General features: G+C 36.7%; 3 protein-coding genes and 2 non-coding genes across 6 annotated transcripts; 3 read left to right on the forward strand and 2 right to left on the reverse strand.

Annotated features, from left to right (window-relative positions):
• Positions 1-4,160: 4,160 nt before the first annotated feature.
• LOC109105981 (pyruvate dehydrogenase [acetyl-transferring]-phosphatase 1, mitochondrial-like) lies at positions 4,161-8,724 on the reverse strand. Of its 2 annotated transcripts, XR_006156704.1 has the most exons (3): positions 8,569-8,724; positions 5,341-7,677; positions 4,161-5,155 (listed from the first exon to the last, which is right to left on the reverse strand). XR_006156704.1 is itself a non-coding variant. In XM_019119289.2 (2 exons), the coding sequence occupies exon 2, from the start codon at positions 7,657-7,659 to the stop codon at positions 6,100-6,102; it is 1,560 nt and encodes a 519-aa protein (XP_018974834.2). In that variant the 5' UTR covers positions 7,660-7,677; positions 8,569-8,724; the 3' UTR covers positions 4,161-6,099. The 2 variants fall into 2 exon arrangements, 1 of the variants encoding a protein (XP_018974834.2); XM_019119289.2 differs by having other exon boundaries at positions 4,161-7,677.
• A 3,512-nt stretch (positions 8,725-12,236) lies between these two features.
• LOC122139923 (nuclear factor 7, brain-like) lies at positions 12,237-18,976 on the forward strand. The gene is made up of 7 exons (XM_042740281.1): positions 12,237-12,260; positions 14,321-14,398; positions 14,942-15,085; positions 17,574-17,711; positions 18,204-18,299; positions 18,411-18,647; positions 18,798-18,976. The coding sequence occupies exons 1-7, from the start codon at positions 12,237-12,239 to the stop codon at positions 18,822-18,824; spliced, it is 744 nt and encodes a 247-aa protein (XP_042596215.1). The 3' UTR covers positions 18,825-18,976.
• trnat-ugu lies at positions 12,747-12,819 on the forward strand. Its single transcript has one exon. It is a non-coding gene; the product is annotated as a tRNA-Thr (tRNA).
• On the forward strand, positions 15,750-15,823 carry trnat-ugu. Its single transcript has one exon. It is a non-coding gene; the product is annotated as a tRNA-Thr (tRNA).
• Positions 18,977-20,807: 1,831 nt separating the features above from the next.
• LOC109105993 (INO80 complex subunit C-like) lies at positions 20,808-22,653 on the reverse strand. The gene is made up of 6 exons (XM_019119305.2): positions 22,509-22,653; positions 21,969-22,344; positions 21,775-21,885; positions 21,579-21,690; positions 21,347-21,414; positions 20,808-21,234 (listed from the first exon to the last, which is right to left on the reverse strand). Exons 2-6 carry the CDS (start codon positions 22,185-22,187, stop codon positions 21,103-21,105), a joined length of 642 nt encoding a protein of 213 aa, XP_018974850.1. The 5' UTR covers positions 22,188-22,344; positions 22,509-22,653; the 3' UTR covers positions 20,808-21,102.
• Between the last annotated feature and the right edge of the window lie 3,853 nt (positions 22,654-26,506).

Below are 26,506 nucleotides of genomic sequence, written 5' to 3' on the forward strand. Positions count from 1 at the left end.
TCTTTTACATGCTTACAGCACAACTTGGTTTGCTGTTGTCAAGCTAGACTATAGACTCAGAAGATATTTATTCCTTCACTGGATTTTCCACAAGCTAACAGAGAAAAAGCTGATCAGATGGATTGACAGATGAGCATTGCTCCTCTCTTGACCTTGCCTGTGACTGAAAAATGGAGGGATGGATGAATGAGTGAGTGGTAGTTAGATAGATGTCTGTCTAGTTCCCCTGGTCTTTTTGTCTAACCATCTGATCATTCTTCAACGTTTGAATCTGTCTCTCCCACACAACGTGTGTTGTCATGGTAACAGCCAAAATCATAGAAACAGGAACATGAGAGTTGATTCCTTTTCTTGTACCACATGCATGCATCTTTTAGGCAGTTTAGACCCTCTGCCAAAACGTGAACCAAACAAACTGTTATGAGATGCAGAGCCAAACTGAGAATACATTAAAATCATAACAGTGTCAACTGACTCGTCCATCTGTAGCCCAGCACTAACACACCAATAATACAGAGCACCCCATCCGCACATGTTCATCCAGAGGCTTACGGAGCGCTTAATGTGCAGCTAGAGCACATGTTTCCTTCATCTGCTTAGAGCAATACAACCATCTATGGCACTCTGCAATTAATGGAGGTATCAAATTAATTATAGGCCCCGGAATATTTTAATGAAATATTTGTCTCTGCAAGAGAATAGGTAAGTCTAAGGAGTCTAGTATAAGTCTAAAAAGAAACTAATGAAAGCAAGTGCACTGCTTTTTTAAACAAATTTCTGAAATTGAATACTAGTGTGAATGACAATAGTACTACCAAAAGTCATCTCCAGTGGGGTCCGACTTATCATTTAAACATGGAAATTATCACCAAATTTTTAAAAGATTTTGAAAAATCCAAATCAAAGAGCAAACATGATTTAAAATTGAATATTTAACATTAATTACATAAAAGGTATTTATTGCATTGATACTAACGAGATATCAAATTTTCGTCTGCTCACAGACAGCTAAAAAACAATGCAGGAAGAAGAAAAAAATTATATATATATATATATATATATATATATATATATATATATATATATATATATATATATATATATATATATATATATTACTGACACTAAGAATGTTATTTTGTTATTTATTTATTTATTTATTTCATGAGCCGAACTTTAATTTACAATATGGAAAAGACAAGCAGATTCTTGCCAATTTGAATTTATTTAATAAACAGTTTCAGTTTAAACTCTTATAATGATAAAGCAACAAAACAAAATATAACCAAACTATCTTACTTACTATATCTGCCAGAGGTCATTTTTGATTCATCTAATCCTTTAACTGTCTTGTGTTGTAAAGATAACAGATAACACATCAAATGTGCAGTTGCTAAATCCTCCCTAACATTTACCTGGGATCTGTTTTCCAGCAGTTGTAGAGATAACATTCACAATATCAAAAAGTTATCCACATGCCAACAGCTATATCAGTTTAACCACACTTAACTATTAGATTAATTATAGAGAATAATAGAGAGAATGATTAGCATATGGATTATGATCATCAGTTGAACGTTTAGTCTACTAATTATGGCGGAAGCATCTTTGAACTTAGAACTATTACAATGAAGTGATAACTTATCCAAAAGAAGACCAGAGTATGTAGGCCTGTTTGTTTATTTATTATGTAGAAAATATCAGTGCATTTAAAAGGATTCTCCACCCCAAAATGAAAATTTTGTCAATCACTTACCCCCACGTCGTTCCAAACCCATAAAAGCTCAGTTCGTCTTCGGAACTCAATTTAACATATTTTAGATGAAAACCAGGAGGCCTGTGACTGTCCCATAGACTGCCAAGTAAATAACAGTGTCAACGTCCAAAAGGTATGAAAGTCGTCGTCATAATACCGTATGCTGCGTATGCTCTTCTGTCATCCGCGCCACAAGGATGCTCTGTTTCCTTTCAATTCAAAGCTAAATACACATAGAAACAGTGCATCCTTGTGGCGCAGATGATATAGAAGAGCATATATACGCAGCATACTGTGATGTGGAGAGACACAGAGGAGACCGTTGACAAAGGAATTGTTGAATAAAGTCGTTATTTTTGTTTTCTTCACTTACAAAAAGTAATCCTGTTGCTTCATATAACCCAGATTGCACGTCTGATGGCAGATGGAGTATTCTGATGATGACTTTCATACCTTTTATGGACCTTGACACTGTTATTTACTTGCCAGTCTATGGGACAGTCACAGCCCTCCCGGTTTTCAACCAAAATATCTTAAATTGTGTTCCGATGACGAACTGAGCTTTTACGGGTTTTGAACGACATGGGGGTAAGTGATTAGTGCCACATTTTTTTATTTTGGGGTGGAGTATCCCTTTAAATAGCTAAATGTCCAATTTAAATGACCAGTTCTGATTGACAGAATGAGTCAGTGGAACTGATGAGTTTTTCTGGCTATTGAGTGTAGGAAGATGTCTGGTGTGGGAATGAATCATCATGCTTACAGTAATATCACTCTCACTCCAGTCAATCTGGCCACTGTCCTGAAAAAAAAAAACAGTTAATAAATATTAAATAATATAAAAGCTGCTGTTACAGCTCTACTTGGTGCAAAAATTAAATAACACCCAGAAAAAAAGTCTATCAGATAGATTATTTGAGCAGCCTTAACATCCTATAGGTGAGGACGTGCATGAACCCAGAGCTGGATTCAGGTCAACATTTCATGGCATATTGGAGTTTGTTTAAAGTCCTTTATACAGTTTCTGGTTTGTTGTGCTGCAGATAAAATCAATATTTATACAGTAAAATAAGCAAGACAGATTTGCGTCAACGATCATTATTTACCGTCAATCGGTCAACTATCCACTTAGATCAGTCAATCCTCTCAGGCGCCTCACAGTATGTACAGATAATTAACACACACCTTAGGCAGTATACACCACATTAATTATGTTACAGATTTAATAAGTGTGTGACTGTCTTTCAAGCTGTAGTGTATTTCATGTGTATATTTTAAGTAGTTTCGATAGCCGTACAAGCCTTTTCCGTTTGTTGATGATTAGCGCCCCCAAGTGGAGAATTGGTTTATAAGCAAATAGCACAATTAAAACCTCGTTTCTTTATTTACTACTTTTGTACTGAATTAATTCCCACGATTTCTAATGTTACGAGAATCCAGGCTGTGTCTGCAAACCTTTTGGATGTCTTCATTAGTTTTGTAAATGAAAACACACCTCCTCCATTGTTTACTGTTTTTTGGGGGGCCAAGGGCCTCTTGGTGGATGAAGAATATTGCATTTTAAGCCTAGTCTAAAATAACGTATATAGTACCATACTAACACACCAACACACAAAAGTTTAAAATCATTTTTTAATTTTTTATTGAATTCATAATTCATTAAGGCTGCATTGCGGGGAAGTCGTGGCCTAATAGTTAGAGAGTTTGACTCCTAACCCTAAGGTTGTGGGTTTGAGTCTCGGTCTGGCAATAGCACGACTGAGGTGCCCTGGAGCAAGGCACCGAACCCCCAACTGTTCCCCGGGCGCCGCAGCATAAATGGCTGCCCACTGCTCCGGGTGTGTGTTCACGGTGTGTGTGTGTGTTCACTGCTGTGTGTGCACTTTGGATGGGTTAAATGCAGAGCACGAATTCTGAGTATGGGTCACCATACTCGGCTGTATGTCACTTCACTGTCACTTTCATTAATTAGTTAAAACAGACCTTTCTATTTCTACAAAAGATGTCTTTCAAATAAATGCTGTTCTTTTAAACTTGAAACTGCAGATATGCATGTCCTGAACCAGCACTGAACTCTTGACATTTAAAGTTTTGGAATTGCCATGTCGTGACAGAGCCTTATGATAGACTGACCTACTTACAGTTTGCCAAATCAGAGACTGTGATCTGACACCATGATGATTTGACCCCTGTCCCTGACCCAACTGCTCTGTTTGGGCAGCATTCCAAACACACATGAAATTCAGTTATTCTTACAAATAAATGTGCATTACTAGAATAAAATGCAGCTTCTGGCAACAAGTATCACCTTGATCTGTTTAGGTCTGCTAGACTTGATTGCTCAGTTTAAAAACCTTTACTTTGCATGTGTTCATTTCAACAAAATACAAAAATTGGACAATACTTACTTGGTTACATTTTTATTAAAATCAAATACAAAAGGTAAGAGTATTTGTAGAAGTCATGCCCATGCACCAGCAATAGTAATATTGTTAAATATACTAAACATTTCATACGTAACAAGCTGAAGCATACATTTACTTCTAAAGCACTCTGTATTTACACTTCATCAAGCCTATAAGTTTATTACAGTATTACATTAATAACACTGTTTGCTGATTGACTATCATTCAAAACATTTTATGTTGTAATCAGCTTCGTTCTTGTGCAAGAGATGAGAACATAATGAAAATAGGCAAGAAAGCACAATTACAGAGTTATGGTTTTAAACTTGTTCAATAACCCTCGGACCAAAAAAAATGACATTGATCTCAAATTCTAATCTCTACCTTGTGGCCGGTAATCACTTGACAAATGTTGTGACACCTGGAAAAATACTTAGAAAACAAATGAATTACTTTGGGAACAATCAACAATCCTTCAGGTTCATATTTCCCCATTGTAGTGTGATCATATAGGTATGTTTGCATCTTTTAAGAAGTGTAAGCATATCTGGTTTGTCATTAAATACCTCTCCTTCACCTTTCAGAGAAATTCAGCACACATCCACACATCAGAAAACAGGGATTTCAGCAATGGTCAGCAGCATTATAAATAAAAGATCTTTGTCAGAAGGTACTGAGGTAAGAATAATATTTAAGAAACAGAGAATCTTTTGTGTGCAGTAGCAGTTATGTCTTTAATTACATTTTACACGTTAAAAGTGTCAATTAAGGAACAATATGGAGATTCTGAGCATTTGTTACTGCAACCAAACAAATGCTCAACTTCTGATTCCACATACAGGCAACAAAAAAAAAAAAAAAAAAAAAAAAAAAAAAGGCAGACCTCTTTATCAGGACTTTTACAGTAATGAGAAGATAATGTGTGCAAACCACATTTTGATGACCCTTGAACTCCAAGACATGCTTCATGATAAACTTTATCTACAAAGGCATGCTGTACAAAAAGAAGAACTTATCAGTCAAGTAAAGATAGAATACAAATGGTACTAAAATAGAATAGTTTGCAAGAAAATCAATTCTGAAAAACACATTAGCAACTCATTTGGTTCATTAGAACCAAAATAAAACATTAAAGGGATATTTAACGTAAAAATGAAAATCCTGTCATCATTTACTCACCTTTATGCCATTCTGAAACCTGCAGGACACAAAAAGGCATTATGAGTAACAGTTTGTGTCCATGTAATGAAAGCCAGTGGGGTCCAAAATAAGAATGGGGTCCACCGACTTACAGTCACTGGGACATTTTTCAAATATCTTGTACAGTTATACAGGCTTGGAATTACATGAATGTGAGTAAACGACATAATTGTAATTTTTGAGTGTACTGTCCCTTTAAAATAACTTCTTATTTGACATATCCCAGTTAAAGAGCACTCCAATTTCAAAAGTACAAATCTGGACCTACTTTGCTTTCTATTCTTATTCTTTCTCTAACACTCACTCAACATTTAAAAATGACCTTTGCTTTACTTTCCGTTTTCATTCATTCAAAAATTAAAACCATACAACATAAAAGCACATTTTGGAACAACAAGCACTATATAAACACATTAGTACATTTCCAGTCTTGATTTATGGTTTTGTGTTGCATTTTGACGGTTTAATTGTGACAGTAGGTCTGCAGTGAGCTTCATTTTTTCTGTTTGGCTTAATTCCACATATAACACTGGGAATAAACACTGCTCACCTCCTGAATATTAGAATTCCTTTCAAGGGTAGCTGCCTTGAATATGTGAAAATAAAAATGAACATAAAAATACACTCAAGAGTAATACATTCCACCGTTATAGATATTTTGCTGTGCTGATATTACTGATAATGCAGTGTGATGAGATGTATGTAACAGAGCATGTGAAAGAAAAAGTGGGTCCGCTTCTACTGTCCGCCTATGACGTGTGGGTTAAACTGCACTATAATGATTGTGATATCATCCCTATACATGCGGGCTAATTCCTCTGGCAAGCTTAACATCTTTGACAACCTCTCATGGTCCACCATTCCAAACTCATTACTCCCCACCGCATGCCGAATCAGGTGCGTAGCCGCATTCTGGTCTTCGAAGGTGGAGGAGATGCGAGCCTTCCTCTCCTGCAACAATCCCTGCATCTGACCCAGGGTCACCTTATAGCCGCCAACACTGACTGGCTGCTGCTGGTGCACTCCAGTGAGATGTTCACCCACAATCCTCACCACCTCCTGCCTGTGTAGCGTTTCCCACAGCCCATCCGAGCCCAGCACCAGGAAACGATCCTGTGGACGAAGGTGGTGTCGCGTCACCTCCGGTTCTGCCGTAAGGTAGGGTGGTGTGTGATAGTTGGGTGGGATGAACTTGGCGTGCTCATTCTCATGGAGCTGGTCCGGTCCGGACTCGAGAACACGGTGCTGTAGTTCAATACTCCACTTGAATTTAACATCTCCAAAGGCGCGAAATGGCATGAGTAACCCCAACAGTCGATCCTGCTTCACCACACTCTTGGCCTCAGAAAGCGGGTGCTCAGACCGCACACGCTTCATCTCAGATTCATTCTGTGCATTGTGGTCATTGGTGAGCGTGAGGGCTGAAAAAGAGCCATCAGGTTCTTGTACGCCCAGGACTGCACGGCAATCTCCAGTGTTGGCAATGTGCAGCTCATTACCATCAATGTGTGCAACTAATGCAGTAGCACCTGAGAATGCAACACGGAGCACCAAGTAGTGCAAGAACGCATTCGGGTCGCCAACCTGCGCTTCAAGGGATATGTCATTGTCCAACCTTTTAAAGGCACTCACAAGAGCTTCAGCAACATCCGGTTGCTCCCCAGGAACGCTCAGATCCAGCAGTTCCTGCCAGTACGTGCGCAAACTGGAGAAGTACAGCCGCGAAGCTTCCTTGCTGAAGTAGTCGTTGGGATGCTTGTGCCACTGCAATATTGGGTGAAGAGGTCTTCCACTCTCCACTGCATTCTCCAGCTCTATCAGCGTCTCGTGTGGCAGTAATGAGACGGCAATGTAATAGAAGAGGCGCTCCGTGAGTGCCTGAGCACATGCGCAGCCTGCATGGCCATCAAATACGGCATAAATCATGCCACGGGTCTGTAAGCAAGTTGCTGCACTTCGGCGATCCTCAATTGGTGCATTTGCCGGGAGCTGGTTGCTGTCAAAGCCCATGACCGAACTGAGGTTCTTTCCATCAAACTCAGGAACTTTGAAGCTGTACTCGTTAGCTTTTAGAATGCTGTTCACCTGAGGTGGGGTCAAGTAGTAGGTGTGCCATGCGGGTGTTGTCCTGTATCCCCGCACCTGGTGCTGCCATCTTTGTTCAAAGCTGTGTGGCCGAGTTGCATAGATGCATGGATGAGGAGGACGGCTGCAGTTTTGGCATGTTATGGGTGGCACCAGTATCCGACCACACCTCCTGCCACGGATGACCCTGAACACATGGGAGGTAGCAGCCATGATATACCCTCAAAGGACCTGCAGGAAAACCATAGCTCAATTAGAAAGATTAAACAAAACTAACTTTTCACAGTTGTCTAGATTTCAAACAGAGCTATACAATAAATCAGTAGTCAGGTTTACAATTTTGACACCTTGATTATCATATTCTTAAATCTTGAAATAACTTTAAATGACTGTAGGTTATACATTTTAAATCATCAGAAGATTACTACAAGGATAAGGTCAAGGCATGGAAAAGCCATTCCGTTCAGGATGGGAGAGTGTCCCGAGGCTATTTATAGTCCCATGCTGCCACATTCTTGATTGTCCCACTGGCCTATTACTGTCCCCTGTAGCATTTACCCATTACATAAAGCAAAACTGCTGCAACCCCGTGTACATTGCAATTATTCCCTGCCCTTCAGGTCAGTCTCATTTTTAAAGGAATTTCTGTCAGTGATTATCTTTGCCCAACCCAAACTGTCTTTTGGCATCTGTTATCATCTGTCATGGAGCTACCACTAAATAACCACTATATCAGTTGTAAGAACGATTTTAAATTTTCACAATAGAACGACAGTTGCAAAAAAGGGAAAAGGCTCAGTGGAGTGCTAACTTAGCCCCGTTCACATCATCCGATACTCGCTACTAAGTTGCCATATTGTTTACATTTGGGCTTGGCAACTTAATTTAGTAGATATCATAGCAGAGAAACGCAATCGGATAAATGTCCCAGTATTTCAAGAGGAAAAAAAAGTGATTCAGATAGCACACATTCCAAACCCCTGCTTTACTGCGTGACTGTACCGTGGACAAATATCAAACGCTAATGCATCTAAAATACGCTGTATCATTGCACACTAACGTCGCACAAACTGCACGCGCAATTCATTACAGCCAAAAAAAAAAAAAGATAAATATTCTTACCTGAGGATATTAGCGGGTAAATGAATTTGTGGTCGATGTTTGATCAGGCTACATTAGTTCATATGCACTCACCCCGCCCGCATCCTGCGAGCCTAGTTCCCCTCCACTCCCACCGGACAAGATGATTGGTTCGCTTACATAGCTGCTACGTCATCAGAGGAGTAGCTCCGCTTAACCTTTCCTTTTCCGGTCGGTATAATTATATGGCATACCAAAGTTGCCAAAAAAATAAATAAATAATTAAATAAATAACATAATTAAATACATGAATACGTTAAATAAATGTACAAGAACTATATTAAAACAAACAAACATACAAATCTACGAAGAAATGCATAAATAATTAAAAAAAAAAAGTTCTACTTATATTTTCTTATTTCCCACGTTTATTTATTTTCACATTTATTTATTTCAACATTTCTTTGGAATGTTATATTTATTTAGTAATACATATAAAAAAGTGGAAAAATTACAGTTATACATAAATAAGGAAATATAAGTATAAATACTCTTTATTTGTTTATTTATTTATAGTATTTCTTTGTATATTTATCTATGCATCTGTTTATTATTTTGGCAAATTTGGCATTCCATACAGCAGCTACTAACACACAAAAAGTACATAATTTTAATTATTTTATTTTTTATTTTTTGATTTATGTGAATATGTGTATGTTATACACATGGAAATTCTAACTACTAAAATGCTTCCAGTGTAGAAGAAAGTACAAACACAGGGCAGACATACAGGAATCATACAGGCATCTGTGGAAGATTGCTGTTCTTCTGTCATGTAGTCAAAATATCTGTAAAGAGTGTCTTCAGCAGTTCTAGAAAACCAAGAAAGTCCGTCAGTGTCCTGTCTGCTGGAGAAGGTCCTCAAGAGATGAACCTCCGTGTAATCTGGTGTTAAAGAACTTATGTGAGTCATTCACAGCAGAAAGTGATCCAGGGTTTGAGGAGGTCTGCAGTCTCCACAACGAGAAACTCAAACTCTTCTGCTTGGATGAAGAACAGCCCGTGTGTGTTGTGTGCAGAGAGTCAGAAAAACATCTCAGTCACAGATTCCGCCCCATCAGCGGAGCTGTTTCATTTTCAAGGTAGGTGTATTATTAATTTCATAATCTTAGAATAATATCTTTCTATAAGCATTACCAATATGTTTTATAAACAATATACAATAAATATAAGATATGTATGTACATCATGTATAGACTGGTCCTTTGTGACACTCACACACATATATAAAACTACACACAAACAGAAGACTCTAAATTATCCTGTTAACAGGAATTTTACACATTTCCACGTCGCTTATTCTTGGAAAAGCTCAAAACAGTGATGAAGACCTTACAAGAGAAACTGGAATACACAAAAGAAATTAAAGCAGAATGTGATAAAGTTCATCAGATCACGTCGGGAGACAATATGAAATATTGAATGATTTGCATCATTATCATAGACAAAAGTATCTACTGTGTACACTCTCAAAAAGTATCTGTTCATTTTTAACATTTTTGTGTTGACTATTTGAACACGGTTTGTGTTATTTTGTGTACATAATTGACACAAATTGTGTAACTATAACACATATAAACACACAAGGGGATTGTCCTTAACTAGACACAGAGGTGCGTTAAGAAAAAACTCAGGTTGTGTTGTTTTTAACAAATCCATTTTAAGAGTGTAGATATAGATTTTTCTATTGTTTGTTTTATGCTCCGACTCAGTCTCAGCTCAGTGAGTGGCAGATTAGGGAAAAATTTAATAAGCTTAATCATTTACTGCAAACTAAAGAAAAAGCTACAATCACTGCACAGAAGGTGGAAGAGCAGATGAGTCAGATTATGAAGGAGAAACTTGAGCACATGAACAGACAGATCTTTATATATATATATATATATATATATATATATATATATATATATATATATATATATATATATATATTAGAGTTGGCTGGAACTATTAAACTCTGAAATTAAAAAATAAAGATTAATAATAAAGATACATAACTAAAGAGGGTCCAACCAAAAACAATACAACAATGACCATCCCTGATACCAACAAGTGTTTATATTGAAACACTTGTGTCAAATTAACATCAGAATAATAAAGCACCTACTTATGTATTTTCCAGAGCTTAAATGTCATCATGGAAAGGTACTGTAAGTGAGCTGTGTTGTTTTTTATTGTAAACTCAAACTCATTGCATTTCAAACTGGTGGATGTTATTCTAGAGCCCAAAGTTCACAGCAGGATCCACAGATGCTTTCAGGAGGCCGATCATCTGAGAAACCTGACCTTCAGAGTCTGTAAGAAGATGCAGAAACTTATTCAAAACAGTGAGTGAAAACAATGATCACTGAAACAGTGATCTCAGATCATACAAATAAAGGCTTCTGCAGCAATGACACAGAAGAGCCATTCTGGGTTCCCCGATGAACCTTTGAGTGATAATCCTAAGAAACACTATAAAGAAACTTCTGTGCATTGGAATTCCATAGATGTTAAAGGTTCTTTGTGGAACCATTGATGCCAATAAAGAATTTTTATGAGTCTAAGTGAATACATAGACAGCGGCCCAATGAGTATACTAAGACACATGCGGCCCTATACAGAGATTGTTCTATGGAGTAACCCTGTTGTTTGTGTCTCTTATCAGCTCTTGTGACTCTGGACCCAAACACTGCAAATACACATCTGATTCTGTCTGATGATCTGACCATTCTGAGACACAACAATCAGTTCCTGATAATCCAGAGAGGTTTTACCCATATGCCTGTGTTCTGGGTTCACAGGGCTTTAACTCAGGTACACACTTCTGGGATGTGGAAGTTGGAGTCAATTCATATTGAATTATTGGTGTAACCACAGAGTCAATCCAAAGGAAGGGAACAGCTTTCTTTTACACCAATGTCTGGTGCATGTGGTATGAAGATATATATATATATATATATATATATATATATATATATATATATATAATATATATATATATATATATATATATATATATATATATATATAAATATTTCTTACAATCCCCAGAGAAACCCAACAGCACCTTTCCAGTTAAAGAAAAGCTTCAGAGGGTGAGACTGGAACTGGACTGGGACAGAGGAGAGAGTCACACAGAGTGAGTCTTCCCATTGTTTTATAGTTTTTATCAATCCACTCTAAAGATATTACAAGTGGTTGTAACAACAGAGTTACACATGACAGAGTTTTACATGCTAGCAAAAGGAGACTACACATTTACTAAACACCTTTGTCCAAAGCAACTTACAGTGCATTCAGGATATACTTTTTTTAAGCAGTATGTGTGTTCTCTGGGAATTGAACCCACAACCTTTTTGCACTGCTAACACAATGCTCTACCACTGAGCCACTGAACCAAATGTATTAAAGATAGAATCAAATATATAAATAAAAAACAATAATCAGAGTAAAATGCCTAATAGTGGTGCAGAAATAGGTTGATAAATGTTTACTGAAATGATGTTTATTATTTACTCCTTATTTCTGATTGATGTGTGATTGAAAGCATAAAAAAATAAAAAATATGTTTTAACATGTTTTATTAATATTTAAAATGAAATGTTCAATCGGTATCTATTTTTCTCAGTACAGTTTTTATTTTATTTCCATTTTGCAAACTAACCGAAATGTGGTATGTTTTAAATGCTGTTGTAAGAATAAGGAATGATGGTGCCAAGTCTTCTTTATATGAAACATTTAAGCAGCTGCAATCAATTCTCATTTGTTTGCGTCTGACCTTTAGTCTTTAACTCCTAAATGAACTTATTACAGACATATGAATCTGATTCTTTTGCACTCTCAAGTCTTTCATTCTGACTGTAATACTGAAAGTGGCCAGACTGTTGTTTAGTCTGATCATGTCAGACTAACACAGCATAAAAGAGTGTTGACTGATATTTGTGTTTTCTGATAAGTAAGAATATGCATTAATGTGCAGGGATTCCGTATTACAACTATTAAAAGGCCCCACCAACTACTCAAGCCACTTCCCCAAGAGATTCACACCCTAAGCTTTGACCTTTTCCTCAAACCATTGATGAATCTGTTAAGATATCTCAGGCTGTCTGCCAAGTCCTATAGGTGTGTCTTTGTTATGCTAGCTCACAGTGAGCTCTTTATGTCACTTAAATGAGTGAGGCTCCATAGCTCAGTGGTTAGAGCACTGGTCTTGTAAACCAGGGGTCGCGAGTTCAATTCTCGCTGGGGCCTGATTAGTCATCTTTTGAAAAGTGACCGATTCTGAAATTGACCCTGAATTTGGGTTGCGGAGGACAAAATACTACATGAGATACTATGGTCATTTGGATGAACATGAACCTTCATAGAAGAAGGAAAACTGGGACATGCAGGACCTATTCTTCCATAAAGGCTCTTGTTGGCGTGGGAAATACAGTCATCCTTGAAGATACCAAATATCAGACAGATCAACATCAATGCAATAAAACCAGAACATTTATTTACAACATTGTGAGCTGCTCCAACCAGGGGCTTTCAGAAGAAACAAATTATTAAATAATTAATGAAATTATTATTTCTCTAGAGGGTCTGAAACCTATTTCTATTTATTGCATACTGTCCTGTAACTCTACAATGCTGTTTTTCTGTTTTTCTTAATGTGCCACTGTAATACCTTGTGATGCTGGTAGATTGCAGCAAAATAAAAAGAATCTATGAATTAGAAGCTACTACAATGTGCCAAGTGTTGTTTCATCCCCATTACAAATGCTGTTTCATAGAACAAATACATTTTCACAAAGGGTAATTTGATATTGGATAACTTTTTTGCCTCGATAAGTAACATTATCATTTAAGAACTATATTTTGTGTTTACTCAGGTTGTCTTTGGTTTGTGTTAGATTTTGTTTTTATTTCTGAAATCAGGCAAATACTTTTCACAGCGCTGTAAATCCAGTCTACACCATCAGAAACTCCACCCTCTTCCTACCAGGAAGTGATTCTTGTTTTCCTCTGTTGTGCCATTATCTACCGCACAAAAAAATAATAACAACAATAATAAATTAAAAATAAAAAAAGTCATTGACGAGAAGAAAACGCTTCTGCTGATTATAATGGCTGTTTACTTGAAGTCTCACTTCAAAAATTGAAAGTAAAGTGTAAGAAAGGATTTACTATCTGTGGAAGATCTGTCTTGTCCCGCGTGCTGTGAAATCTTCCCCCTCAAACTCTTCTGTCTGGAGGATAAACAGCCTGTTTGTTTAGTGTGCAAAGATTCAGAAAAGCATGCCAATCACCAATTCTGCCCCATCAGTGAAATAGTTTCATCATACAAGCTAAGGGGCATTACAACTCACTACAATCATAGAAATACTGTAATAATATGTATGTTTACAACAGGCCAATGTTTAAATTTGCTCAGACTACTTCCAGTGGCCTCGAAAATATTTGGACATTCAAGTCATTTTTTCGATTATTTTTAGCAGTTGGTCATTTCTCAAGGATAGTCTGTATAGTCAGTTCCCCTCAAGTTCATATACAACAGGTGTAAACTATAAACATGAACTACAAAATTTGACAACCAGAAAGTCTCCTAGTTTGGCTTCATTTTTAACAGCAATATTTTGTCATGTTCTGTCCACTAACAAAACCTTATTTTGTTCAATGTTTTGATTGGAAGTACTTTTTGAGGTCACTCTATAGAAACAGACAAATGTCATGTTTAAATTTAACAGATTTTAATCTTAAATTTTAGGATCAGCTCAGCAGAGCACTTAAATCTTCACAAGAGAAGACTGAAAATGAAGAGTGTGATGAAGTTCTGCACATCAAGGTGAGTATTTATTGGTAGTGATCAAATACTCAACAAGTTCAACACACCTGATCTGTTCAGTTTTTATATAAATTATTATATAGTATATAATTTCAAAAAATAAATCTTTTGTAACTATATAGACTACCATTTCAAATTTGGGGGTCAGTATGCATTTTGGGGTCAGTAGGCTGATTTAATGTTATTATTCAACAACAAAATGTTATATTGATGAGAAATGATGGTAAAGACATATTGTTACAAAAGATTGTAATTTTAAATAAATGCTGCTCTAAAAATACTGGGAAAAAAGGATAAGAGGTTCCATAAAATATTAAGCAAACACAACATAGATAATAATCAAACATTGCTAATAAATCAGCATATTAGAATGATTTCTGAAGGATCACATGACACTGAAGACTGTAATAATGACTGATGAAAATTCAGCTTTACCATCACAGGAATAAATTATATTTTATAGTACATTAAAATAGAAAGCATTTTTTTTTTATTATTATTATTTGTAATAGTTTTTCACAATATTACTTTTTTTTTTTTCAGACTCAGACTGAGCTCACAGTGCTGCAGATTAAAGAGGAGTTTAAGAAGCTTCTTCAGTTTCTGCGAGATGAAGAAGAAGCTTCAATCACTGCACTGAGGAAAGAGGAAGAGCAGAAGAGTCAGAAGATGAAAGAGAAGCTGGATGCAAGCCTAACATCAGCAAGTACAGTGCCAAGCCTCGGATGGAGTGGTTTGAAGCACAGCGCCTCTGGACTCTGGAGCTGTGACGAATCATGCTTCTCTGTTTGGCAGTCTGATGGGCAAGTCTGAGTTTGGCAGATTCCAGGAGAATATTACATGCCTGACTGCATTGTGCCAATTTCAAAGTTTGGTGGTGGAGGGATAATGGTATGGGATTGTTTTTCAGGGGTTGGCGCCTTACTTTCTAATGAAGGGAAACTTAATGCTTCACCATACCAAGACATTTTGGATAATGCTATGCTTCCAACTTTGTGGGAACAGTTTTTTTTAAATTCCTACATGACTGTGCCTCAGTGCAAAAAGCAAGGCTCATACAGACATGGTTAGTTGAGTTTGGTGTGAAAGATTCTGACTGGCCCATACAGAGACCTGCATTCAACCCAAATGAACACCTTTGGGATGAACTGGAACAGAGATTGCAATCCAGCCCTTCTTGTTCAACATCAGTACCTGACTTCACAAATGCTCTACTGGATGAATGGGCAAGATCCTATAGAAAGCCTTCACAGAAGATTTGTGTTGCTGCATAAGGGGGACCAACTCCAATACACAGTGGTCAGGAGTCCTAATATTTTTGTCCATATAGTGTATCTTAGGCTGTCTGCCAAGTCTTATAGTCTCAGTGGTTAGAGCACTGGTCTTGTAAACCAGGGGTCATGAGTTCAATCCTCGTTGGGGCCTGATTGGAAACCTTTTGAAATGTGGCCTGAATTTGGGTTAAAGAGCACTAAATACTGCATCATCTACTATGGTCATTTGGATGAACACGAACCTTCACAGAAGGGAAAACTAGGACTTCTGTATACCAGGTTCTGTTCGTATTTACAGGTTCCTGTTGGCATGAAGAAAAAAAAAAAAAACATCCTTGAGGAGACCAAATAGCTGGCAAACCAAGATAAATTTTGGAGACTTTGTTTTTGGCAATGTTGTGAGCTGCTCCAATAAGGGCTTTCAAGAGACATAAATAAAAATACTTCTATTTATCATCAAATTTACATGTGTTAACTGGTTATAGTATTTGGATCACTTCAAGTTCAACACCTTTTACTGTACAATGCTGTATTGAAGTAGTTTTACTGTCTTATTTTAAAGTTGAGAAGTTTCTTTAACACAATTAATTGCACAATTAATGGAAATATTGATCGTTAGCATTTTAAAGCCACAATGTAATCTTAACGTTGTGTCATTTGTGTCTTTGATTGCTCACTGCATTTCTGACCAGGCCTGTCGCTAGTGGGGTGAAAGGTGGTGACGATTATAAAATTAAAGTAAGAAAATCACTCACTGCTCTTGACTAAATTACTTTGTAGTTTTAACAAAAATTAATCCACAGTCAAACCAAAAATTATTTAGACACCAGATATAATTTTTTATATTTTTTTTACTAGTGGGTGCAGGACACTAGTTCATTTAGGTAAGTGAGTATAGCAAAATGAAGTAAACTGTGACATTATACCCAAAATTATACCTTCATACAGTGGACTGCCAGTAAAACTGATTTAAAAAATTGGGACCAAAAATTTAGACACTTTGACCTGACCATGTTTTGCTTAAGTGTTTTTTCTTTAATTGCTAAATTGCGACCTTTTTACACCACTGACTGATCAAAATTAAGCATCGCTTGGTAATTGGCCAATAAAGTATTGATAGTTGTGTAAATATTGCCATACTAACAGTTGTCGGAATTTTTAGTTGATAGTAATGCATTTCATACCTTTCTATCAAAGTTATCTGACATTATCAAGATTTAACTCTGAGTTCGTCATATTTTATTACCATTTTCTAATCTATATCAAATAAACTGTAATAATGTGAGATATTGAAAGTGTCTGAACAAATTTTGGTTTGACTGTATATTTAATTTTTACAGTGAAGACTGTGCAGCGCTATTTTACATTTGATTATTCGGTTTCTGTTCCTGGACACCTACAATCTTGAAAAAAAAGTTAAACATTGTGTAAATAGCACAAATAAATAAATAGAACAAACATACAAATTAAACAATTTCAAACAGGGCTCACTGGTACAACCTGCACTGTAAATTAATGTTAAAATAAATGAAAAAGATGATCTGGGATATGGAGGTTGGAGACAATTCATGTTGAATTATTGGCGTAACCACAGAATCAAATAAAAGGAAAGGAGAAGTTTTCTTTAACACTAATGTCTGGTGTGTTTGGTGCAAAGATGATGAATATTTCTCACAGTCTCCAGAGATCCCAAACAACCCCTTTTGTTTACCAGTGTTTACCTTTGTTTTACCCCACTGTCTTTCTCTGTGTATTTTAGCAAGGATAATTTATTTATTTTTCTACACCAGCTACTGTTAGGGTGCAATGCAGGTGGCTTTACGGAGAGCCAGGTATCTGGTCACTACATCTGTAGTCAACTGACGGAAGGAAAACTGCAGTTTAGTTTGCAGTTTGCCTAGGACACATATTCAAACATCGAGAAACTCAAACTCTTCTGCTTGGATGAAGAACAGCCCGTGTGTGTTGTGTGCAGAGATTCAGAAAAACATCTCAGTCACAGATTCCGCCCCATTAATGAAGTTGTGTCATCTTACAAGGTAAGACACATTTCTCATGTCTGCTACAATAATGAAATCATAATTGGTTAAAAGAGGCAAGTTAGAGCAAATGTAGGTTTGTTAGTTTATTTGACCAGTGTATCATTGTAATACCTTATGATGCTGGTAGATGGCAGCAGAATAAAATATATCCAGCCATCACGGCTGAAGTTTGTATTGCATTTTCATTATATCATTATTTGGTTCATATAAAATTTCAAATATAATTTCACTATATTTTGTCAAATAAACAGCATAAGAATGAAAGTAGTTCATGCTCAACAATCAGTTGTCTATGACTGGAAAAAGGGGTCAGTTCACTTTATATTAGGGTAACATAAAATCACAGTGATATTACCATTGATAAACTATTGATAAACACAATAATCAGAATTGATCTGCATAATTTATTGCAGAGAGTCAGAGAGTAATAAGAACATGTAACAACAAGCAAATGTATGACCTGTTCTGTTACACTTTGTTAAATTCAAGGAGCAGCTCAAAACTGCACTGAAGTCTTTAGAAGAGAAGCTTAAACACATAGAAAACAATAAAAGAGACTGTGATAAAACAATCCAGCTCATCAAGGTCAGTATCAGGAGTCAAATCATCAATACTTTTAACACTGAATTTATCATGAAAATATGTAATCTGTTATATGAAAATGCAGAGGTGAATCTCTTTATTTTTTATATTCAGACTCAGGCTGAGGGCACAGAGTGGCAGATTAATAAGGAGTTTAAGAAGCTTCATCAGTTTCTGCGAGATGAAGAAGAAGCTTCAATCACTGCACTGAGGAAAGACGAAGAGCAGAAGAGTCAGAAGATGAAGGAGAAGCTCGAGGAGATGAACAGACAGATCTCAGCTCTGTCAGACACAATAAAAGACATAAAGGAGAAGATGATGCCTCACACCAGTGATGCCTCATTTCTACATGTGAGAACCGAATATTTGTTCTTGTGCACAAAACAACTTGCTTATTGCCCAGCATGGTCAAACTCTCACTTTGTATTGATAAGGTCTTTTGACAAAATATTAAAATGTTAATAATTTAGGTGATAAATAGTTTTTTTTTATATTTTCCAGAGATTTAATGTCACACTAGAAAGGTAAGTTAGATGTTGTGTCACTTGTGTCTTTGATTGTTATCTCAAACTCATTGCAGTTCTAACTGGTGGATGTTATTTTAGAGCCCAGAGTTCACAGCAGGATCCACAGATGCTTTCAGGAGCTTTGATTGATGTGGCAGGTCATCTGAGAAACCTGACCTTCAGAGTCTGGAAGAAGATGCAGGAACTTGTTCGATGCAGCGAGTAGTGTAAACATACACAGTGTTTTCAATTCAACTCACATGGCTTAGTAATAGTTTTATGAGGGTATCCTCTTCTACCCCAGGCTCAATGAGCAGACTATAGAACCTCTAAAAGCCCCACTCTCTGTAAATACAAAGTGAATTACATTTAGAAAAGCAAGTCTATCCATAATAGCACTGTTTAAAATCAGAGGAAACTGTCTGACCATTTGTCAGCAATAGTATTTATCAATAATACCATGTTCACTCACACTGGTTAAATAAGCATCAGAATAAAAGCACATGTTGTTTGTATCTCTCATAAGCTCCTGTGACTCTAGACCCAAACACCGCAAATACATATCTGATTCTGTCTGACGATCTGACCAGTTTGAGACGCAGTGAGATGCATCAACCAGTTCCTGATAATCCGGAGAGATTTGATAAATACACTTGTGTTCTGGGTTCAGAGGGCTTTAACTCTGGCACACACTTCTGGGATGTGGAGGTTGGAGACAATTCACGGTGGATTATTGGAGTAACTACAGAATCAAATAAAAGGAAGGGAGAAGTTTTCTTTAACACCAGTGTCTGGTGTGTTTGGCACAGAGATGGCAGATATTTCTCACAATCCCCAGAGAAACCCAACAGTCCATTTCCAGTTAAAGAGAAGCTTCAGAGGGTGAGATTGGAGCTGGACTGGGACAGAGGAAAACTGTCATTGTTTGATCCTGTAACTAACTCACATCTATGCACAATAACAACCACCTTCACAGAGAGAGTCTTTCCATTCTTTCATTGTTATAATGTAGCCTCCTCTCTGCAAATATTACCGGCTAAAGTGGTTGTAACAACAGAAAAATTTTAACGAATTACAGAATTTTACCGGTTTACTGTACAATTTACAAAATAACACTCCCTTTGGGATAAACAATACAACAGAATTATATTACAGAAAAAATACTTTTTTTATATCAAACTCAACTGTTTTGTTCTGTAGCAGTACACAGCAAGTGGACATGTGCTTCTGGATGGTTAAACATTGCAAAGGTTTGTACCATAGTGCAATGAGGAGTTGTATGAATACATAGTAGAGAGCTTTTGATAAAACTGTTTATATGCCTTCTAAATCATCTCAATGGTGTGATATAATTGTCTCTGCATATAAACCAATCATCTCTTCCTCTTTACTAGTTATATCACAGAATAAACATGAATGACCATCAGAAGATTTTTTTGTTTCAACCACGGAATAATGTACACACCATTTTCCAAGCACAAGTCCTCCTGTCTTGAGTTATTTGTCGTACAAAATGGCATATACACCATTATGATTGGTCAGATCACCTGTCAGTCAAACTCCTGGGGAAGGGTCAATTGTTATTGGCAACAGTTTAAGTATTTTGACTGCCTGAAGTTAAACTGATTAAATTAAAGTATTTGACATTAAAGACAACACAGACACAATTATTAAGGTGGTGATAAAACTGTCCCTGAAAATCAATTTCAGGGGCAAAAATTAGCTCTAACTCCATGGTCAAGACGCTACAGTTTAGCTTGTTATCATCTAATTTACAGGAGTTTAGTTTACAATGCTCTCTTAATGTTGTTTAATTTAAAAAGTTGAGGCTTGGTTATAATAATAAAAAATTATTATAATAAAGATTATAAATAATTATTATAATATAATAATATAAAAATTATTATAATAATTAAAAAAATTAAATAATAAAGAATTTTTTCTTCACCGTAAATACCTCATGATCCTGGTAAAAGGCAGCAAAATAAAAATATATTAAGCCAACTGTGACAACACTGCTTTGTATTGTTAATGGTTTAACAAAGTAACACATATACGTGATCTCAGATTTAATTTTGCCAAACAAACATCATAAGAATTCAAGCAGTTCATTTAAACAACACACGAAAACCTACATTTAAAAAAATCTGAATTCATTTGTGCTAAATCGGTCAAATTAAAGGCGGCAACTATAAAGATACACAAGGAACAGAATGTGATATGATACAAGTATGTTAGTCCTTTAAATCCATTGGTCAGTCAGCATTTAAAAGTGCATTTAGGAAAGATTTTATTCTCTCTCATGGCACAATGCAGGTGGCTTTACGGAGAGCCAGGTATCCAGTCACCACATCTGTGGGCAACTGACGGATGTATGAAAACTCTTCTGTTGATGCAAAGCGCAGTTTAGTCTGAGGGTCAGTGTAGTTTGCCTGGGAAACAAAGATGCAAACATCATTAAGCACAGTTAGATAATACTACTACTCTCATAAAACAGCGACTGCTTCCAAATTATTAACAGACAACATTCTCCAACACACTCACCGGCAGACCTGATATGTCCGAGTACTTTTTAGCAGGTTTCATAGAAGGAGGCGCATCTATGCTGCAATCTGACAGACAAAAACAATAAAAGACTTTTAAATGTTGTTAAATTAAATCAACACATACAACATTTAAAGATATAAATGCATTGGTTTACTGACATGATTTGACAATTAGATAAGATGTTTTTTTGTGCATGTTTTTTTATTTTATTTTTGTAAGTCAGACTCACAGTTAGGATCAGTGAATTTCCAAGGCAGTGCTTTCTCCGCTGCTAAAATTTGCTTCAGATTCTTCCACGTCCGATTCTTCTTCCCTGCTGCTGCTCCACCAATACCTGAGTGCTAGTGAAGGAGGAAGAACTTATGAACATACTGAACTAGAACAGAGAACATTTTAGACTTTATTCTAATCTAGAACAATCTTACCACAAAGTTGGGGTTTTTAAACGGAAGACATTTGGCAGAAGTCTCCACATCAACAGCTACCACAGGTTTTCCTTCAGAAGTCGACTCCACTGGAGCAACCTGTGACAAATGCTGCACCATCGATGAGAAACATAATGAAGCATAAAACGTAAACGGTAGACCTGTCATGTATAGGGCTAGAGTCAGTTCTTTACCGGAGCCTGAGTAGTTGAAGACGCAGGCTGTGTTTTCTTCTTTTTGCTGCTGCTGTTGTTATTTGCCTGCGGGGTTGTGTGGGTCGCGGGACTGACGGCTCGTTTCTTGCTCAGGGCCTGAGCAACTAACGCCGCCGCTGTCTGAGCTCTACCCGCCGAGAGCGTCGCTGGATTTAAATCCCTTGCTTTTGATACTCCCGGATCAGAAGAGGCAGACATTTGTCTTCATTGACTTAACAATCATAACCTGAAATGTTGTAAACACGTTAGCCTGCAGCTCGTCACAACATCCCGTTCACCCGGAAGTAACGAGAAAGTGCCAGTCGTTTGTATTCCGTCGCTACACTCGATTTCTCCGATGGTTCCGCTGGTTGGACTATAGGTAGAACAAATATAAAACAACATAAAAGATCATTGCCATTTATAGATTTACACTAAAATGAATAATCTTCCAGCTTGTTTTATGTGTTCTACTTTTTAGTTAGATATGGCTAAGACTTGTTGATATCTGAACTGAAAACAATAATATGGATGTCTTACATAAAGTGACCAAGCCTAATATCTCTGTATTTTATATCAAGTTTAATTTGAAATAGCTCCAACACATTGCCTGTTTCCTTCCTTTCACAGCAGATAGCGCTGAAGTTATGTTTGATTTATGCTCAATGACAGACTCGTTATAGGATACAAGAGGGTAATGGCATTTATATTGCAATCACATATGTTGCTGTGGGAAATAAATGACTAATTAACTTTGTTAAAACAGATGTCAGGCAATTATTTCTCCTCTCTCTGTAGAGTTTGATACAACATCCAACACAGTGGCATTGTCCTTCATGTCTCCCTTCTCATCTGTCTTTCACTGGGAAATGTAATGAAAATTTACACAGCATAAAAACAGTTAGGCTATTTCCATTTGAACCATTAGTTGTAAATTTGTGATTTTAACTGATGTACAGACCAAAACACAAAGACTTAATATGAAAACATTTATATTTCTTCTCATTAAGGATGTCTTACTTAAGTTTATTTTTATAGCAATCAGGTAGCTATATAGAATTATCGATATATTAGAAATATTACTTTCTTCATATTTTGCCTATTTTACATCATATCCACAGAGAGGTTGCTTCAAAGTGGTGTGTTACCTTTCTTCATTTCATTCTCTCTGTTCTCGTCCTTTCTTTGAATGCCATTACTTGTCGTTTCACCTTTTCTGCCATCTCAAATGTCAGCTTCAGAGTTCACTTCATTCTCTTTCATATGGACCCCTCTGAATGTTTTGAAGTGAAATATTGTTGGAGAGAATAAAGAGAAAAATGTGAGAGAGAAATCACCCCATGCAGAGCCACATGCTCAGTAGAATATGATGTTGTCCTTGAGTTTATTCAGTGCTTCCAGTACTTTTATAATTCAAACTACTATTAAAAAAGCTGGCTATGTCTTCTTTTTTATTTTTCCTGGATTCCTTAAAAATCTTTATAAAAAAAGCGATCCTGCTGTTCTAAAAGCAAAGGCGTTGTTTTAATACAAAGGCATAGCATTTCATGATTTTGTTGTCTGGTAGCTTAATAATATTACTCATAAAACACAGTGTTTAGGTCTGCGATGCAGGATGTTCAGTAAAAAGGACTGATAATTGCTGTGTACTTTTGAAATGCTTTGAATCATGAAGCATTTCTATAAAACAAACATACAAACACAAATGGCCCAACGTCAACTCATTCTTTCTCTTTTCTACAGCAGTAGGTCTTTGCCTTTTTCAGCCAATATTCAAAGATGCCCTCATATAGGCTAAGATATTTCCTCTGGCACTTCTGCTGTTTAACAGTGAATAGAACTTTCCCACAGTTTATCCTGGTATCCTGTTGACATTGCTCGATAATTATCTCTATTATCCTACACACACACACACACACTCACTCACTCCTCTTCCTTGAAGAAAACAGCTGAGATGTTGCAGGCGGCCGCTGATAAGAAGGGACAGAGCTCCTCCTTCCTGCTATAGTGCTGGGTCTGCATCCTCTCTTGGAAGTTGACCTGAATAAATCTGTTTGATTCACCTCAATTTAGTCCTGCTGTAGTGTTTTGGCTGTTCTATGGCCGAGTTACTGTTTTTATAAAAGGTTGAGAGAGGAACGGGGCAAAACACACTGAACACACTTGACATCTCATTTATATTTCATCAAGATGATGCTGCTACAAGTGGCTGCATGCAATACATAAATAAACTACAGATGGAGATTCTGTGTTGAAGTTCAGTTGCAAACAACCATGAATATTTTATGAGTCAAACTTAAAATGCAATAAATGAAAGATTGGGCTTTTTCCTGGGTCATTGTTTAGAAAGTCACTCTATCTCAACAAACCTCAAATACACAACTGAATACTGAGAGATGCCAGCTCTTTCTCTCTCTCTCTCTCTCTCTGTGTGTGTGTACTTGTTGATGCTACATTGTGGAGACCAAATGTAACCACAAGGGTAGTAAAACCTGAAATTTTTGACATTGTGGGGACTGGCCCACAGTCCCTATGAGGGAAAAAATTATTAAAAATAGTCAATTATGTTTATCTGAAAGTGTAACAGTGCAAACAAATTTTCTGTAAGGTGTAGGTTTAGGGTCAGGGTTGGGTTAGGGGATAGAAAATATTGTTTGGTCAGTATAAAAGTAATAGAAGTCTATAGAAAGTCCCCACAATTCACAGAAACAAACATGAGTGTGTGTATGTGTGTGCTACTGTTAGTCTCTGAAACAAAAGCACAAAAAGCAGAAAAAAGGAAGAAAGAAAGAAGAAAAAAGGAGACAAAATATATAGTGTCAGGCAAGTTTTGACAAATAATATTATAGTGTATATGCTTTTAATAGAACTAGATATGGCACTGCTATTTTCCACAAAGATATATTATTCCATTACTAAAGCATAAGCAAAGTCAAACAAGCGCCCTTAAGGAATATATTAATTTTAATTTTAATTTACTGTATATTTGTAGTTTCAAAGTTTTTGATATTAATATTGCCTTTTTTTTTTTACTAAAACAAGCTAAATTCTGAAGCGACTCAAATAAATATTAATAATATAACAAACATAAAATAGAGTGATGAACCTGAATTTAATTCTAGAAAAACATTAATACTAAGAATTATGATGAATCAAATAATTCTGTGGAAGATTTTTACAGCTGCCAAGCACATAGGGCCAGGAAACCAGGAAGTGAGTGTGTGTTTTTTCCAAAGTACAGAAATAATCTCACTACAGGATGTCAACATTATGGAGCAGTTTATATCTAAGCAGTGCAAAACAAAGTGGTAGAGGTAGGATGATGGGTGACAATATGTAAAGTTATATAAGCAATAAAAAGTAAGTATCACTTTAACAAAAGTGTAAACATATTGACCAAATAGCTGACCCACATCACAACATGAAACTAGCCTTACCTGTAATAATTACCAGTGGTCTCGAATGGTTCTTAAATGCACCGAAAACACAGGTCTACTCTGATGGGTTATGCAGAAAGGCAATAACAATACTACATTAAAAAAATGCAGTGGTCATATAAATATACTTACATAGATAGGAAAGCAAAATTAAGATTTTAAAGGGGTCATATGACGCGATTTCAAATTTTCCTTTCTCTTTGGAGTGTTACAACTCTTGGTGAATAAAGATCTGTGAAGTTGCAAAGACTAAAGTTTCAAATCCAAAGAGATATTCTTTATAAAAGTTAAGACTCGTCCATGCCCCCTGAAACGGCTCGTTCTAACACGCCCCTACATCTCTACGTCACTATGTGGGAAGATTTACATAACGCCGCCCAGATGTTCACGCAAAGAAAGAAGGCAGAACTTTTATTCTCGTTGTAGTGTTGTTGTTGCCACCGCCGCCATGTTGTAATAATGGTGTGTGTTTCACTGTGAAAGCAAAACTACTTTGTTTGTCCTTCCAAAAGAGGACGATATCCGCTTCGTCACATGTGGTTGCTGCAAGCCCAAGGCCCACTCCTTCGTAGAATCCACCTGCCGCACCGTTCTCAAGCCGCCCGCCTCTGCTGACTAAAGCTGGCCATGGTTCACTCTAGACCGTGGCTCACTCTAGGCCTCCGTCCTCTGCTCACTCAAGGCCGTGGTGTGTGACGCTGTTTCGTTGAGAAAGCGAAACTACTTTGTTTTACCTTCCAAAAGAAAACACGAGTAGCAATCATGTTTATATCACGATTATAATGGGTTTTATGTTTATATCTCGTCGCTCCGGCTGGACAAGGCTTCACAATATTTTAAGAGGCGTAACATTTCTGTCACACGCTTGTGGCATTCGTCCAATCACAACGCGCTGGATAGCTGGCCAATCACAGCACATCTCGCTTTTCAGAGAGATGAGCCTTGTGAAAATCGACACGTTTCAGAAGGCGGGGCATAGAGGAGAAACAATAATGTACATTATATGGAAAATAATGTGTTTTTTTTAACACATTTCATTACACCAAATACACAAAATAATGTTCTTTTTAGCAACGTCATTTGACCCCTTTAAAATGCTTT

The sequence above is a fragment of the Cyprinus carpio genome, chromosome B16, assembly GCF_018340385.1.
Source record: "Cyprinus carpio isolate SPL01 chromosome B16, ASM1834038v1, whole genome shotgun sequence".
NCBI lineage: Eukaryota > Metazoa > Chordata > Actinopteri > Cypriniformes > Cyprinidae > Cyprinus > Cyprinus carpio.